Genomic DNA, 16,381 nt, shown 5'->3' with positions numbered 1-16,381 from the left:
GGCGGCCGATGCGGCGCGTCGTACGACGAATCGCACGCAAAATCGCATCGTGTGTCTTGCCCTGTGCGTAGTCGCCATCCATGATCACGTCGATAACCACCGCAGTTTCATCCGCAGCGGTTGCGGCAAGCAGTAGTTTCGTTTTTACTCGATGCACGCGTCAGCTGCGTGCCTTCACAACTGCGTAGTCGCCATCCATGGTAACGTCGATAGCGACCGCGGCTTCGTCCGCACTCCTTGCAGCGAACGGTAGTTTCGTTTTGACTTGGTGCGTGCGTCGGCCGCCTGCCTTCTGAACCGCAAGGTCGCCGTCCATGATCGCGTCGATAGCGGCTGCGGTTTCGTCCGCAGCGGTTGCGGCAAGAAATAGTTTTGCTTCGACTCAGTGCAGAGCTGTCGAAGATTAAGAGCACCGGCTACATCGCGATGGATGGACAATTTGTTGGCGAGCAGCTGACTGGCGAAAAAATAATCGGGATGTACGTGCGCGAGGCCTTCACCGCTGCTAGCGCTAACCAGTTATGAGAGGATGAGAATTTCAGCTTCCGCACTGGTGTTGTGCTAAATATAAACAGGATTTGCCGATTCATTGCGTAAATAAAAGCGTGTTGACGTAGTTAAGCATTTGTCTGTTGTCTTGATACCTTCGACATTCAGTTATTTAGGACATACGTATTAATTCGTGGGGGGGGGGGGGAAGGGGGGCGTTCCTTGGCGCTTCATGGAGCTTAGCAGGGTTCCCTGGAGCGACCATGCTTGAGAACCCCTGTGCTAAGGCGTTCAGTGGTGTGCGAAAACATTTGTGAGATCACGTGCGCGCACATCTATGCCTTTCAGAAAGCAATCGGATCAACGGGGTTCCGCTACTCTTGTGCATTTTCTTCTTGCCCAAGTGGTCAACGATCGCCTCCTGGAAGGCGTAAAAGTGTGCGTGCGTGATCTCGCGAATGTTTTCGCACGCCACTGAACGCCTCAGCACATCGAGTGCAGGGAGCGTTTTGGCCTTCAGGGCTGAAGTTCTAAATCTGTAGAAAAAAAAATTGACCCTTATAGGGTTAATGATGCATCCTAACCTGGTGCACTGATATTAGTACTACCATAAATGACATTTGTCTTTCATTTCTACTCTGGATGATCTTAGAATGGGGTGTTGCTCTTGAGCTAGCAGTGCCGGTGGTATTTTTTTGCCAGTGCTGTGGCGAATCCACCCAAGGTAAAAGACATTGTCACAGCTCAGGTTGTTTAGATGCTCACTGCAATCTGTTATTGTAGTGGGATATTGGGTCGGTGAAATATTAATTACTTTTATTCATTTAGTACATACTGTAGACCATAACAGTGTCCAAACAGGACAGGCACATCACAGTAAAAGTATTGCAGTAATGAATGCAATACTATATGGGCACCAGCGTTATGCACGTTGCTCTAAAACAGGAACGAAAAGCTCTTTCCTTCCCAATATTGAAACGAGTTCCTGTTACAAGTTCCTTTAATGCGACAGGAACGCGTTCCAGTTGCACTTCGAATATTGGAACGTGTTGTTACATTAACGTTACATTTTATGATTAATTAAAATATAGTGTCTCAAATCCTGAGGTGAAATAAAATGAGCAATTTAAAACTCACATCGAACTACGTATATTATACGAATTTGAACATCGCCGGCAGCAGATTATCTGGAAATAAAAAGAATACAAAGGAACGCTCCTATAAGAATTTTTTCAGGGAGCACCGGACATACTCCAGACATGTCTAACTGCAGCTTTGTGCTCGTCTATTACAAGTGCAACGCATATGATAATTTCCACTTTGGTATTCAAATGTGTAGTCAGGATACTGCGCTTCAGATGTGCAAATAGAAAGTTACTCACATGCACCGATTTAATTACATTTCTTGCACAAGAAACCACATCGAAAGAAACAATACATAGGCGTTTAATGAATGCTAAATCAATATTGCCGTGTGAGTGGTAAAAAGAAATGTCCCCTAATACATATTCGCAACTTAGTTAAGTTCCTTGTTTGAACTCGGCAAGAGTTGCATCTCGATGTTGGTGCGGGACAGACGTGGTTTCATGCTAAAACCCTATCGAAAATGTGTCAAACTCGTCTCGTTCCCTTGGTATATACCAAAATTGGCATGGAAGGGTACGAATGTATGACTATCATGACTAATAGGTCATGACATCATTAACGTCACATGCTCGTCAGTTACGTCACGATTAACGATAAAATCACATGTGGCGCATAGCCGCATTGGATATGCGCGTGTGTGCCAGGGACAAGAAAGGAAGGAAGGAAAAAAAGAAAGGAAGAAAGAAGGAAATAAAGGAAGAAATCACGTGGGGCTCATACTGGGGCCGCGTATTTCAGCTCCGGCCGCCAGATCATGCGACGTGCTCGACCAATCAGGGTTGCTTGGTGTGTCATGGGGAGGGGAAAGGAAAGGGGCTTGGTGCTCATTCCGCCGTGCTTCCCTCACCTCAGATCAGTTTAGGCGTCCGGATGGGAGGGCCACGCGTGGTGCGTTCCGCCGAGGAGCAGGCTGCGTTTGAGCATCGGCGCCACGAACTGGCTCGGGAAAGGGCTCATCGTCGACGCGCCGATTTTAGTGAGGGCTTCCAAAGCCCAGGCGAAATGTCAGCGAAGAGCTGCGGACCCAGAGTTGCGGAAGCGCGATGTTGAGTCCTAACATTAGCGAAGAATCGCCGACCCTGAGTTTAGGGCAAACGATGCTGAACGCCTGCAACAGCGTAGTCTTGCCAGAAGCTTCGCCTACCCCCATTTTCTCTACGGGAAGGGCTGGTGATTTTTTCGTTAGTTGGCAATGTTGAAGAGCCGTTCCACTGAAGCGCTTGAGGGTACTGCCGTGTTGTACTTGAGGAAAAGTTGGTTCAATCCTTCGAAGTTCATCTGCGACAGCGGGTAGTCAACTGGTACTAGCGAGTATCGCGAAATCTCATCCTGTGCCTCGGCTGGAAGGGTGCGGTGCCCGTGAGGACTGGAAACTTTCCATCCGCCGCAATGTCCCTCGAGTGGCGCTACGATCCTGAGGTCATGGTTCCTTTGCGGCAGGCCGGCATGGAGGAAAGAAACTACGGGAGGGATCGTCACTTGACAATCTTGAAGTCTAGTAATAAAAAAATACAACAGAGAACTCACGAAAAAAAAATGCCCCACAGTCACGTGACAGGCAAGTGGTAGTGCTTTGCGCCTCACGTGGTCGCCCATCCACCCTGCGTAATGTGCTGCGTACGTGCCTGCGTCTGTTCAATGCCATGGAACGTTTACAGAAGGAATGCCGTTCCCTCTGCCGTTTCTTCATAAACGTAACGAGTTACCGTTACAGTTCCAACGACCCTTAATGGAACAGTAGCGTTCCTCCGTTCCTCCCAAAAGGAACTAGTTCCAGGAACGCCGTTCCATACAACACTGATGGGCACACACATTGGAGAAAGACATTGTCATCAATACATTAGAATGGTGCTGTACAAGAAGATACAAGAACATAAGAAAACATTACACAAAGAATGTAGAAATAGATACTACAGGATGTTTGGTCAAATAAGGTACTCTAAAGCGATTCCACTAAACTATTGTACGTGATGAGACTAATGCTTTGCTTGGTAGACAAGACTATCCTCGGGTTCAGCAATATGCCTGTGAATTTAGGAGTGGATTTGCTCTCTCTGGCTTTGACAAGAGATGTCAAATTTTTATACGCAGTGCACATATTTTCATGCAGTTTTCACAATCCATAGCCATGCATGCCATGCATTGAACCCTTTGTTTGCACTTGCTTCATGAAAGAGAAGCAGCGTTATGGGGAGACCAGAAGGTGACTAGCATAACAGCTACAAATAGAGCTATGCCTCTGGAGGACTGAAGAGAAACATGATGCCGTATTAGACGTGTGGTTTCTCGGCCTTCTGCTGATGCACGTGTGGATGCCCGTGTTGGTGCGCAGATCTGAGCCCCAAGGCAGGCAGCTCGGGCCTCTCTAAGGCTCAGGACAACTTGCAGCAGCCGTCCTCGGTGAGCTCGCCACACTTGCAGCTGCAGGAGGAAGGTTTCTCTCTGATCGAGACGGCCTCCTTCCTCAACCACCTGCCACCGTCCATGTTTGGTAAGCACTAGAACATGCAGTCTGTCGCCATCACTTACCAACCAGAATAAACAGCGTGATAGCGGGGTTAATAGAAATGGCGTCACCATTTCGTAAACTGACTTTGCAGAAAGCAAGTTTTAGTGTAGCTTGATGGCATTGCATGCATCTCGCGAATGATATTCAGTTACGCTTCGTATTTCACATACCGTATTTACTCGAATCTAGGCTGACCCCGATTCTAAGTCATTCTCCGAAAGTCCGAAGCCAGAAAAAAAAAAAAAAGCTTGCCTCGAAAGTAGGCTGAACAAAAAAGCGAGGAGGACAGCGTTCACAAAATAAAAACGGCATTTATTGAATCTGAACATGCCGAGCTCATTCTACGTCGTCATCGCTGCTAGCCTCATCGCTATCTTCCTTATCGCTGTCATCTTCAAACAGTGCACTATATTCAGTACCATCAAGCGCATTAGAGATGCTGCACTTTTTGAAGGAGTGCACAATCAAAGTTCCTGGGATGTTGTCCCACGCTGCAGCTACCCAGCCCACCAGCTGCGATAGCAGTGCTCATTCGATGCGGCTCGTTGCCATGAGCATATGGTCTTTGTCATTCAACCAGTCCATGTAGTACTTTTGCAGACGACCCTTGAAGGGTTTGTTGATGCAGACATCAAGTGGCTGAAACCGTCCTGTCATGCCGCCCAGTATGACTGCGAGGTCGGTGTTCGCTTGGGCGAACGCAGCCTTCACGTTGTCGGTCAAGTGCCCCATGGTATGAGCCGAGGACAAGGAGCGAGTTCTTCGACAAAAGGGCTCCCGGACACCATCGCCACACAATCTTTATCCACTCTTTTACCATGGCACCCGTCATCCAACCGTTTTCATTTGCACGCGACAGTGATGTTTCTTGGGAAATCTTCCCGAGCAGGCAGTGTCTTTCTTTTAAATATCATATAAGGAAGGAGTTTATGCCCATCAGCTGTGCAGCACAATGTCACGGTTGCACGCTGCTTCTCATAGCTCACACAGCGCACCTTCACTTCCTTGGCACCCTTTTCATTGATGGTGTACGCCACTGGCATGTCAAAAGAAACGTTTGGTCAGCGTTGCTGCTTTGCCCAAGGCTGTCGCTTCTCTCTTTCGCAGCGCATAGCGCTGAAAAGCTACCAGCTTTTCTTCAAGATCGCTTGGCAACTTCTGGGTGATTGAAGTGTGATGTCGAAGGCTGAAGCTGAAGTGCTTCATAAATTTGGGCTGGCTTTGAAATCCTTTAGCGTTAGGCCTTGCTCCCTTGAAAGTTCCCTTGCTTTCGCTTGCAGCACTTCTGTCGTTACTGGACTGCGTCCGAACGAAGTCTGCCAAAACTGTCTCTACTTCATGGTTATAGTCTTTCTGTGGTCCGGTAAATGATATCCTCGTTGCGGCGCACTCAAAAAGCATAGTCTCCACTTACGGCAAATACACTCGATGACATGCTGCTTCTGAGATCATATGATGCTCAGTGCCTTGACTCAAGGCACTGAGCATGATCTCCGAATTCAGAATTCAGTTATTGAGAAAAATTTATCGCATGTTTTTATTGTTACTTTGCTTCGAAAATTTTTGCATGTGAACCAAAACCGTTACAGTAAAATCTCGTTACAACGAACTTCGCGGGACCGCCGAATTTAATTCGTTAATTTGAATTATCGTAGTACTGAAAAATCAATATTTTCATGTCGGTAATGTAACACAGGAACGAAAATTACATACCTTTGCAGCAGATGCGCGTAAAGTACGTAAATAATAAACGAGAACCCTGAGCACAGTTTAACTACAATTTATTGCTTGAAGAAGTCTGTAATCTTCTTCTGCCGAGTAGACAGCACGCGCTGCAGGACGAACGCCTCTACATCCTAGACCTTCCTCTGAACGTCATCGGGGACATCTTTACAGCGCCCAAGGAATGATCGCGTCTTTCCTAGAAAAACTAAAACATCTGAGCTGGAAACACTTTGTTCTTCGTGTGTTGATTCAGTGTCGGTATCGTCTTGTCACTACTGCAATCGTCTTGCTCTAGCACTTTATTCACGATGTCCTCATTGGTGAGCTCTGCGGATGTAGCCGCCGCGCTGTCGCTGTCAATGTAATCTTCGAAGGTCACCGCGGTGCCGACGGGGAGCTTCTCGGTAAGCTCATCCCAAAGCTGTGGGTTGAGCTCCTGTGTGTCCTCGCAGTCGCAGTCTTGTGGCGTAGGTAAAGCCTTTAAAAGGCCTGCCTTTCGCCAGCAGTTGCTGATCGTGCTTGCCTTGACGTTCCGCCACGACCATGTCAGCATTTCTGCAGCTTGACGTATGTTTACCTGTGTGGGCAGCTTTAGTCGAATATTGATCAGGAGGCGCTGCACAAGACGCTTCCGAAATTCGGTCTTCACGCATCTGATGATGCCCTGGTCCAAAGCTTCGAGCAAAGAAGTGCAATTGGGGGGCATAAATTCAAGCTTTACATTGGTCAATCGCACGTTCACAATATGCACCGAGCAATTGTCAACGATGAGAATTTTTCTGTCTTTCTTCTTCATTGTGTCGTTGAGCTGCAGCAGCCACTGAGTGAACAATTGTCGCGTCATCCACGCTTTTTTGTTGGCTCTGTAGTCGCAAGGCAACGAGACAACGTTTTTCAAGCAACGCGGCTTGGCAGACTTTTCAATAACTAGCGGCTTGACTTTTTCCGTGCCAGTGGAGTTGCAGCAGAACAGAACCGATACGCGGAGACGCGATTTCTTTCCGCCCTTGCACTTGTCACCTTTGAAGTTCATTGTTTTATTAGGCACCAACTGTCCGTTGAAAACGTCGTCTGGAGAGAAAGACTCGACGATCTCTTGAAAGTGCTCGTTCCGCCAGGCAACCGCACTCTCGGCATCTGCTGCATTTTCTTCGCCACAAGCAACTTGCCACGTAATGCCATTCCTTTGCCGGAAGCGGTAAAGCCATCTGGCACTTGCATCGAAACCGGAGATGTCCAAAGCGGCCGCTAACTCTAGCGCCTTCTCTTGAATAATCGGGCCTGACAAGGGCACATCATTTTGTCTGGCATCCTTAAACCACGTGAGGACGGCGTCATCGACGTTCTGGTAGTTTCCAAGCCGCAACCGTTTTCTTGAGGGAGCCAGTTGTGACTCTCGATGCAATTTCATGATCTTTTGCCGATCCTTGAGCATCGTTGCCATTGTTGACGGGGAAATATCACGCTCCCTGCGCAAGTCCACTTGCTTTCTACCAGCATTCAGCTGCGTCAAAATGTCAAATTTTTCTTGAAGCGTAAACTGGCGTCGCTTCTTTTTAACGCGGGGGCCAGCAGAACTCATTGTCAGCAAAGCAACCACACAACACAATCACAGCACCAATAACTTCGAAACTCCTGCCGATCGCTACCAACGTGGTGATGCTAGGCCTACGACGTAGTACGAGAGTCCGAATATAGTACCTAGATCTAGGCACTATAGTCCGAACGTGAACATACGCGATGCTCACGCTGAAGCCGATGCTGCTGGGGCTGTACCCGTTGAAACGGGTTCCCCAGCGCATGGCTGCTGCTGCTGCTGCGGATGATGATAGGTGTAAGCCTCAGGGATTCGGTACCGAAACTTCAACGGAACTTTGTAATAATGAAGCATTATTAAATTAAGGGATTAAATTACGTACGTTATTCTGAAATATTCGGTAATCTGAAATTCGTAGTACTGAAAGATTTTTACATTGAAAATACAGTAAAAGCTCGTTAATTCGAATTTCGCGGGGACGCCCAATGAGTTCGAATTAAACCGAAGTTCGAACTAACGAAATTCATTGAAAAAACAGCAGGAATTGAGACCGGGTTGTTGGAAAATCACTCAAAATATTTACTTGCGAAAATAACCCGTGATCACTGTCTGTTTCTCTTCTTTGAATGCGATCGCTATAGCCTTGTTTTCCAACGCGCGAACGTGGCCGAAAGCATCCTCTGCGTCTTCCTCGAAGCTGAAGAATAGACGCGCGACACGCATAGCCTCCATTAGTTCCAAAGCTGAGGGCCGCGTGGGTGCATCATCCTCTTCGTCATCCGCACCTACATCGACGACAGGCGCTTCTCCACCAGTCACCTGCGCGATGATATCGTCGGTGATTGTGCCGCAGACCGCTGCACAGCGATCTGCATCGACGTAGTCGTCGAAGGTCACGTCCTCCAGCGCATCCCGCAATCCGGCAGGAATGACCACGGCCTCGCGCTCGTCGGGCTCGCAAGCTGTGCCCTCATTGGTCACACAAAAGCCACTGTGGCGGAAGCAATTGGCAACAGTTGTTGCCGTGACCTGATCCCAGGCCCGCACCAACATATGCAAGGCCGTGAGCAGCGTCACATCGTAGCGACAGGGCACCGAACGACTTCGTAGCTCTGACGTACACGAGGCCTAGCGACTGAATGTGCGGCACACGATGCGAAGAGCGAGCGCAATCAATGACGACAGTGACGCCGCTGCGCTCGCGCCATCTATCGTTGAGCCTTGAAAGCTTGCGGCGGAATACCACCACGCAGCGGCGCGCAGTTCGAATTATCGATAGAGGAGCCGATGCGCGCGTGAACTAACGAGTTGGTTAACCCATAGACGCCTATATATTGTGGCCGGACCATGACCATCAGTTCGAATTAACCCGAAAGTTCGAATTAATGAGGTGCGAATTAACGAGCTTTCACTGTATAGGCATTTTGGTGGGGATTTTAAAAAAATTCGTAAATATGAAAAGTTCATTAATGTGGTGTTCATAGTAACGAGATTTTACTGTATGAACCATTACAGATCGTATCTTTTTTCGTTCCGGAGCAGAACCGGAACAGAACTATTTTCAGTGGAACAAGACTAAAACCAGAATGAAAAGCATTTCGTTCCAACACCCTGCTTGAAAGTGACACTATTGTGGCATCTCCTGTTTATTTCCATTGTGATAACGCCATGCCACACACCAATACAACACAGGTCAAAATGGCGATGTCGCTCGTGTACTTCGTTTGGCTACTGGCACGGCCAGTAGCGGCTGCAATACTGACTTTTCTAGATGGCGCTAGCTATGCACCATATTTATCAATTTCAATGAAAAACTGGTGTGTTTTTTAAAATCCTCGAATCTTAGCCGACTCTAGAGTTTGGTATAAGGTTATTTGAAAAGAAAGAACTATCAGCCTAGATTCGAATAATTGCAGTACATGTTGCCACATAAGTGATAACTTTGCGTGTGCATACAAATAATGCGAGTGGAACCGCAATGACATCCAGAAGTGCATTGTGTTTGTACTTTCCATGCCTGCCGATCGGTGGTGAAATTGGTATAAGCCAGCCGTCGGGCCTGTCTCTCGACCTTGCCGATAGGTGGCGCTACCATCCCAGAAAATTCGGCCGGCGCCGCTGTTTCCACGTGATATAGGTGGGCTAGTATTGCGGAAAAGCTGATGCAGCAGGCAGCTACTGTTCTTGATTGCACGTATCCGGCACTTTTTCTTGTTTACATGGCATCTAGCAGCCAGAAAATCTATCATACGATCGCAGCTTGCCTATGTATTGACTGTTGGTGCCGAAAGATTGTGTTTTCCGGCAATCTACGAACCGGGAAAAAAAGTGTAAATCGGATCATTATTTGTGTTCTCGATACCGCTAAATCATAAGTAACGGGATCGTATCAACGAGGTTCTGCTGTATATGTTTTATGATGTTGAATATGCAAGTAGGTTAAAATGAAATTCTTAACGCACAGAATGAATTCATGCCTTAAAAAGGTTTTATAAAGATACCAGTTGGCAAACTTCTTTATGTACATGAGGGTTGACCAGATTCTCTTGCCCAGGCCTGACGGACTGGGAAGACACGGACATCATAGCCAGGGTGCTGGCCCAGTCGCAGCAGGAATACCTGGACTCCCTGAAGCGAGCGTCGGCCACAAATGCGCCTGCACCTGGCTCTCCTGCCAGGGACAACTCGGACTGTGCCGCCGCAGCTGCTTCCAGCTCCTCCAACGCGGCTTCCGTGTCAAGCTAACGGAGCAGCCAGGCCAACACGAGGCCAGGCACTGTGAGCGCTCCGCCGAGACAGTTGTGCATCACGGTGTTGTGGTCTGTGGAAAGGAACGGTTGCGCTGCTGCCGTCTGGTCAACAGCAGACGACGCACCGTCGTCTGCCTCTCACATTCATCACCCTCTGCCTTCGGCCGCAGCAGCATGTGCTTAACGAGCCTGTGTCTTGTGCTTTGGTTGCATTCAGTGTCGTTGTGGCCTGCACCTTGCCTTTGTGGCCGTGGACAAACTCGCCGTGAACGAAGGAAGGACAATCCTGTGGCTCAGCAAGACGGGAACAGGCGGCAGTTCTCTTTCCAGGAACATTTTTTTCTTCTGTCTCTCTCTCTCCTAATTTTAATTTTTCGTCGAAGCATATTGCGAGTGTGTGCTTGCGTCTCAGCGTCTTGTTTGCCAAGTGCACTGGAGCTATCGTGCTGGTACCTCACGCAACTTTGCTTCATGTTCTGGTGACACTGTACTGAGAATTAGATCGCAAAATTGGCCACTTGACAAATAAGTTTTAATTTTTTTTTCCTTTTTGCCCTGGAACTGTTGGTGCTAATGTAAATTGCTTGGTCATGCCTCAGTACGAGAGTAGAGGATTGTACAGGGTTGCTAGTGTTGGCAAGAGTAAGTGTATGAAAGGGTTTAAGAGTCTGTGTTTATGTTAAAAAGTAGTCAGGCTTCAGAGGGTTAACTTGATTTCAGTGGAAGGACCTCTGGAGTTTGATTCATGCTTGAGTTGCATGCTGCAAATGGCTTGTAATTAGCTGTGAGTGCTTCTTGCTGTGCCCGAGTGCTGAAGCTAAGAGCTGTCGGACCAGCAAGCTTTAATGGATTGCATTAGCACAGGCGACAGCAACCTGCAGTGTTTATTTGACCGGCAATATGGACAGCTGGAAGCTTTGGCCCCAATTTGACAGGTGTTTCAAATTGACTTGACTTCATCATTTTTTTTGTAGAGAGGAATGCAACATTGGTTTCTAGCAGCATAGTCCCTGTAGGTTTGCTTTTGCCTAACACAGTCATGTAAACCATCTGTGGCAGGCTGAATCATTGCTTCTCAATAAACCTGGCAGTTTATTGGGTGAAACTAGGCTTGGCTTGGCTTCCTCTATGGCTTGGCAGAGTTAGCTTTTGGTGTGAGCAGCACCCTCATTTGTTCAATTTTGTTTTATGCAGCCATTTATTGCTTCACATCCATTTGTATCATATTGTGTCCATAAAAAGGCTGCTCTTGAAAGTCACATGACAGTTCTTGGTCAGTTTGCAATGTTTTCTTCAGACGTGAACTGGTAACTGGAAGCATGCAAAAGCTGCGTTCCCGACGCCATGAGAAAGGCTGAAATTTTTTTCATAACTACATAAATTACAAAACCTTGGAACGGTGGGTCACATGACTGCATCCATATTACTAGTCCATGCACCATACGAGACTAAAACAAATCCAATATCGCTGTCACACAGGAATATTCAGTCGTGCTTGAGTCAAACTTAACCGAATTTAGATTTAGCATTGCAACGTGCTTACTTTCAAGCAATGTTTGACTTGGATTGTTCTTGATGCAATCACACATGGTCAATTGTAATTGAACTTTTCAGGCGTGATTGAAGGCTGCCATCAGCGCTTCTGGATAGTGAGTTGAGAGACCAAAAAAAGCAAGAACAATAAATTCATCAATAAGGATCAAATGTGAAGTAATATTTAAAACTATGGTTCTTTATTAATGTAGCACATAAATTTCTTGCTGTCGCTGCAACAGATCAAATTTATCAGGCCTAGCCTGCCCTTTGCGTACAAGCAAGTACCATATCTTTCCTTGATATAAAGCTCTTGCTGTATCAGAGGCACATTTGTCAACAGCAGCCTTGTCTTTTAAATGCCTATCATGTCTGGTACACGGCAAATTAATTGGCATCAACTGTGTTGAATATCTGAGGACTCTGCAGGGGGGGGGGGGGGGGGAAGCTGTCTTATTCCTAGTGGGCTTGAAACTTTCGATGCAGGATGATTTTAACGAAAATCAGAACTACCCGTGCGGCATCGGTGTTATCTATTCGAACTACCTTTGGCTGCATTTTTCACTGGATTCAAGGCTCAAATGATGACACTGTCAGTTATTAATGGCGCACCGGCCCACTAGACAATGACCTCTTCCCTTCCAAAAATGTACTGGCAGCCTCTCACACTTCACATTTGCACATCTGGCCTTTCTACCTTCAAGACAGCATTTATCTTGAAAAGAAAAAATGCCATTAGCAATTGCTCTTTAACCGGTCATGTGCATTTACCCAACTTGTGGTCGCTTCCAGTCACGAGCCATTTTGCGCATTTAGATGCCTCGCAGAAAAAGCGCTCTTATAAACAAACGCATGTTAAGTGATTTATTTCAGAAAATTTATGTATTCCTGAGACTTGTAACGGTACTTGAGCACTGTGTGACAGCGCTCGATATACGCTGCTAGGTGGAGGCCAGGATTTGTACAGAATGCCTACAGGGCACTCGCTGACACTTTCCTATAAAGTGCTCTCATCCTAGGACGTTTGCCGACCATCTGATGGCAAAATATATTCCTCCACAACACTTACTTTCCAATTCACTGAACTGAATTTTGTCCACAAAACGTACGTGCTCAACACCTTGCCATCCTGTCGACCATTTCATTCCACAAATCTCTTGAAAATTTCTTCACGCACAGCGGAAGGAAAAGTTCTGCCCTTGCCTGGAGACATTGCAAAATTCACTTATTAGTTGAAAAAGTTTCCAAAAGTTGGTGTTACCAAGCCAAATACAGTCGAACCTGGATATATCGAATCTCAAGGGGATCACAAAAAAGTTCGATATATAGGTAATTCGATGTATAAAACTTTTATACAAATATTTTCGAGGGGATTTTACCGCTGTTCATTATATACAATAATTTGTTATATCTGGGTTCGACTGTAACTGGCCAACGCGAGCATGTCAGCATGTTGGGTGCTTCCGATATCTGACTGGAACGGATTTTTCGCATGTTGGGAGGTGCCCGACACATGACTGCGAAGAGTTAAGCCAAGCTCATTCAGAAAAATAAAGACTGCAAAGTGCTGAAATGACTTCGTGCAGGATGACCTGATTTTACATATGGAACAGTGCAATCTCTATTGTACTCACGTGGAGGGCTTTCTCGCTTGGTGAAACAGTTGTACAGCTTGCTTTACTAAGTCATGACGAGATCGAACATAGAAGTTCATGAACTTAATGTGTCTGTAAACTCACGGCAGTGCATAGACCTAACTCCCACTAGGTTGCGCGTATAGGTAGTGCAAAGGCAACACCACATTCAGTATTGCGTTTTGTTAACTGCTTACATCGGCTGGCGTAGCTCTCCTTCTGCCTGCCATGTAGTATCGCAGTAAGACACGAACACGGGATCTCAGCGTACGAGTTAAGTTTGACCGCAGCCTGGCCTTCGTTATCTTCTTGTTTTGTCTGAAAATGAGATCACAGCACACCACAAAATTTTACCTGTTCCAGTTCTGGACGTTTGCTGACCTGCATGAATTTGGCCTCTGCGAGAAGATTCGTAGTCATGCCGATTGTCTGGTGATCAGAGAGCAAAAAAAAAAAAAAAAAATTAACTAGGCTGTAATGCCATGAAAGAGGCTTAACAGAGCTGGATATACGCTTTTTGAAACGACCCACTACTGTCATTCATCTACTGCCTCGAGTTTCCAGGAAAAATAAAACAGGTTTAAAGGATTTGCATCAACAGCAGTTTGCATTATTACATTGTAGATCTACACGGGAGGCCATGATGTTGGGTGATATGTTACGATGCAGGGGTATTCTGATGCACTTTTATTCTAAACTAAATCTTTTTTGCATTTACCAACGTTTCTTTGCTCAAAATTTGCAGCAAGATTGCATCATTGTCTAGTTTGTCCAATCAATGAGCAATGATAGTCTTTATAGCAGCTTGGCTTCTCCAGTGGGGAGGTATGTGTGTGTCGATGGTTTTTCATTTCTATTTTATTTGTTCATAATAAAAAGACAGTATACCAGTAAACTTTGGCCACTAGCCAAAGCTAGCGGAGGCCCATGATGGAACACAATTGGCCACACAGTGTATGCAATATAAGTATCACAGTGAAGATGTAACTCATTCAAGTACTGATTGAAGTAACCACATCATACTGAAGCAAGCAGTCAAATAAGTGCACAGAAATAATCGAGCTAGAAATTCTAGAAGTGCATATACAAAAGGAAAAAAAAAAAAAAAGTTGCAAGCACAACAGTATTTTTGCCACAGCCAAACTATATGGACGCAATTAAAGGACAGTTGAAGCAAAAGTGACCATTTATGAATTCACATTGGTGGTGCGAAAACGAACTAGGCAAGCAAGAGAGCCAAATGCTTTCTCCAATGATGCAGATCAAGAAATGTGATCCTATTACAAAATATTAGCATAAATGAAGTGTTGATGAGTGCACTCTTTGGCCCCTTCCAAGCCATACTGTTATCACGCCAAAGACGCCCAAATTATTTTTAAAGACTAGTTACCAACATGCTTTACTTCCTCAGAAAGAATTTCACTTGTTCCTGTGCTGTCCCATGGATTGTGTCCCAAAAGAACAGCTAACCACCGAGACAAAACTAGGCTCGTCGATGGCATAGTTAGAAAATGCTAAGTAATCGTTGGTGAGTCGAGTTTGACCTTGGCCATTTTTACCAGAAACACGTGGATGAACCCAGCTCGTCCCAAGGCACGGAAGGGGTTAAAGGTTGCTGGAATAAAAACGCGGGTCGCTGTACAAGTGATGTCCTCAGTAAGGTACCTTTTGTGGTTGCAAGCTGTTACTCGGCATATAAATTTTGTACACTACAGGCGTTTTTAAAGAATACTTTCGGGTGTTTTATCAGTCATTTATTTGTTCCCTAAAAATCTGGCTCTCACAATAGTGGGAGGAACAGGCTTTTTTTTTTACTGTTGTTTCAGAACAAAATTGACTATGGACGAAAATGTGCAGCATGCTGTTAATGTTACGACTAAGGTTTAGGAAGGAGACTTGTTTTTCCACTGAGAACATCAGAGTAGACGTCGGACTTCTTCAAAGCTGTAAAAGACTACAGTGGTGGAAACTCTTCCAGTGGTATTTTCAGTGCCATGTGCCTGTTGCCTGAAGCCACACTGAGAAAACTTAGTGAGGCTAAGAAGAAGTAAAATTTGGACAAGTTTGTACGGATGCATGTTTGCCTTAATAGCACAACAAAGACAGCTTGAAACTGCTTTTATGTTTTTGTCACGGAAGTTCAAGTGCTTTTCATTGAGAATGCAGGGCAATTGCCAAGTTTGAACTTGGCACTTGCCCCGATATTTTCTCTCCAGTCGTCTTCCTTGCACTATTAAGGCAAACATGCTTAGTGCATCTATGCATGCACCACAGAACATGATGGAAGAGTCCATGAAGAAATGTTGTCTATGGACTGCCCAGTATAGCTTGCATCCCAGAAAAATAAAACATCTGTGCCCCCCCCCCCCCTTTTTTTTTGTACATTGGTCACCTGTTAGTTCGAAGTTCGAATATCGTAGTGAAATCTTAATAAATAGCAAATAAAGACAGTGGTGGTTCTATCTGTATGAGCGACTCGGGGAATGCACTTGGCAATGCGAATGGAATGTACTTTATTTTGCTGAGGTTTAGAAAAAGGAAAGAACATTTATTAAGTTCCTTAAAGGCGAAAACAAAATTTTAGCTCAGCTAAATTGCTTATGAACTAGCAGTATCTACAATCAAAGCTTTGTTGGCAAAGCTGGTGATTGCCCAACTCTCTTATTACCAGCCTTTAAATAGCAGCTAAGCAAATGGCATGTGCGCCTGGTGATTAGGAGGTGTGACGCAAGTCGTAGACCATGGCTTCCGAGATTTCCAGCATGCTCCGCGAGTGCCACCCGATCTCTGAGGCAATGTCAAGAAGCTGTGCTAGTTCTGGGTTGCGTGTCACTTCCAGCAAGTAGTAATGACGGCATTATTCAGTTGGGTATCCAAAACGTCTATTTTTACTAACTTTCTGCAATGCATGTACTCTTATTTCCAAAGTAAAATTTTGCACTGAGGCTGTTCTGTATGTGCACTCTGTGAAACCATGCTTTTTGTGTGGTCGAAAAATACATTTAAGCAGTGTTTTGGGGAGTCAAAAAATACCTTTGCAATTGGCCATTAAGCAGTG

General features: G+C 45.8%; 1 protein-coding gene across 2 annotated transcripts in view; it reads left to right on the top strand.

The window, feature by feature from the left end:
• LOC119466498 (OTU domain-containing protein 5-B) overlaps positions 1-15,136 on the top strand; it is a 37,454-nt gene extending 22,318 nt beyond the window's left edge. The window contains exons 7-8 of one of the 2 annotated variants that reach the window (XM_037727011.2): positions 3,968-4,126; positions 9,961-15,136. In XM_037727011.2, coding sequence (XP_037582939.1) covers positions 3,968-4,126; positions 9,961-10,151 — 350 coding nt within the window. In that variant the 3' untranslated portion in view covers positions 10,152-15,136. The remainder of the gene's footprint in view (positions 1-3,967; positions 4,127-9,960) is intronic. The other variant, XM_037727012.2, reaches the window with a different exon arrangement.
• The last annotated feature ends 1,245 nt before the right edge of the window (positions 15,137-16,381 follow it).

Source organism: Dermacentor silvarum, chromosome 10, assembly GCF_013339745.2.
Source record: "Dermacentor silvarum isolate Dsil-2018 chromosome 10, BIME_Dsil_1.4, whole genome shotgun sequence".
Taxonomy (NCBI): domain Eukaryota; kingdom Metazoa; phylum Arthropoda; class Arachnida; order Ixodida; family Ixodidae; genus Dermacentor; species Dermacentor silvarum.
The sequence above is the reverse complement of the archived record's forward strand: the minus strand, read 5'-3'. Positions and strand labels throughout refer to the sequence as shown.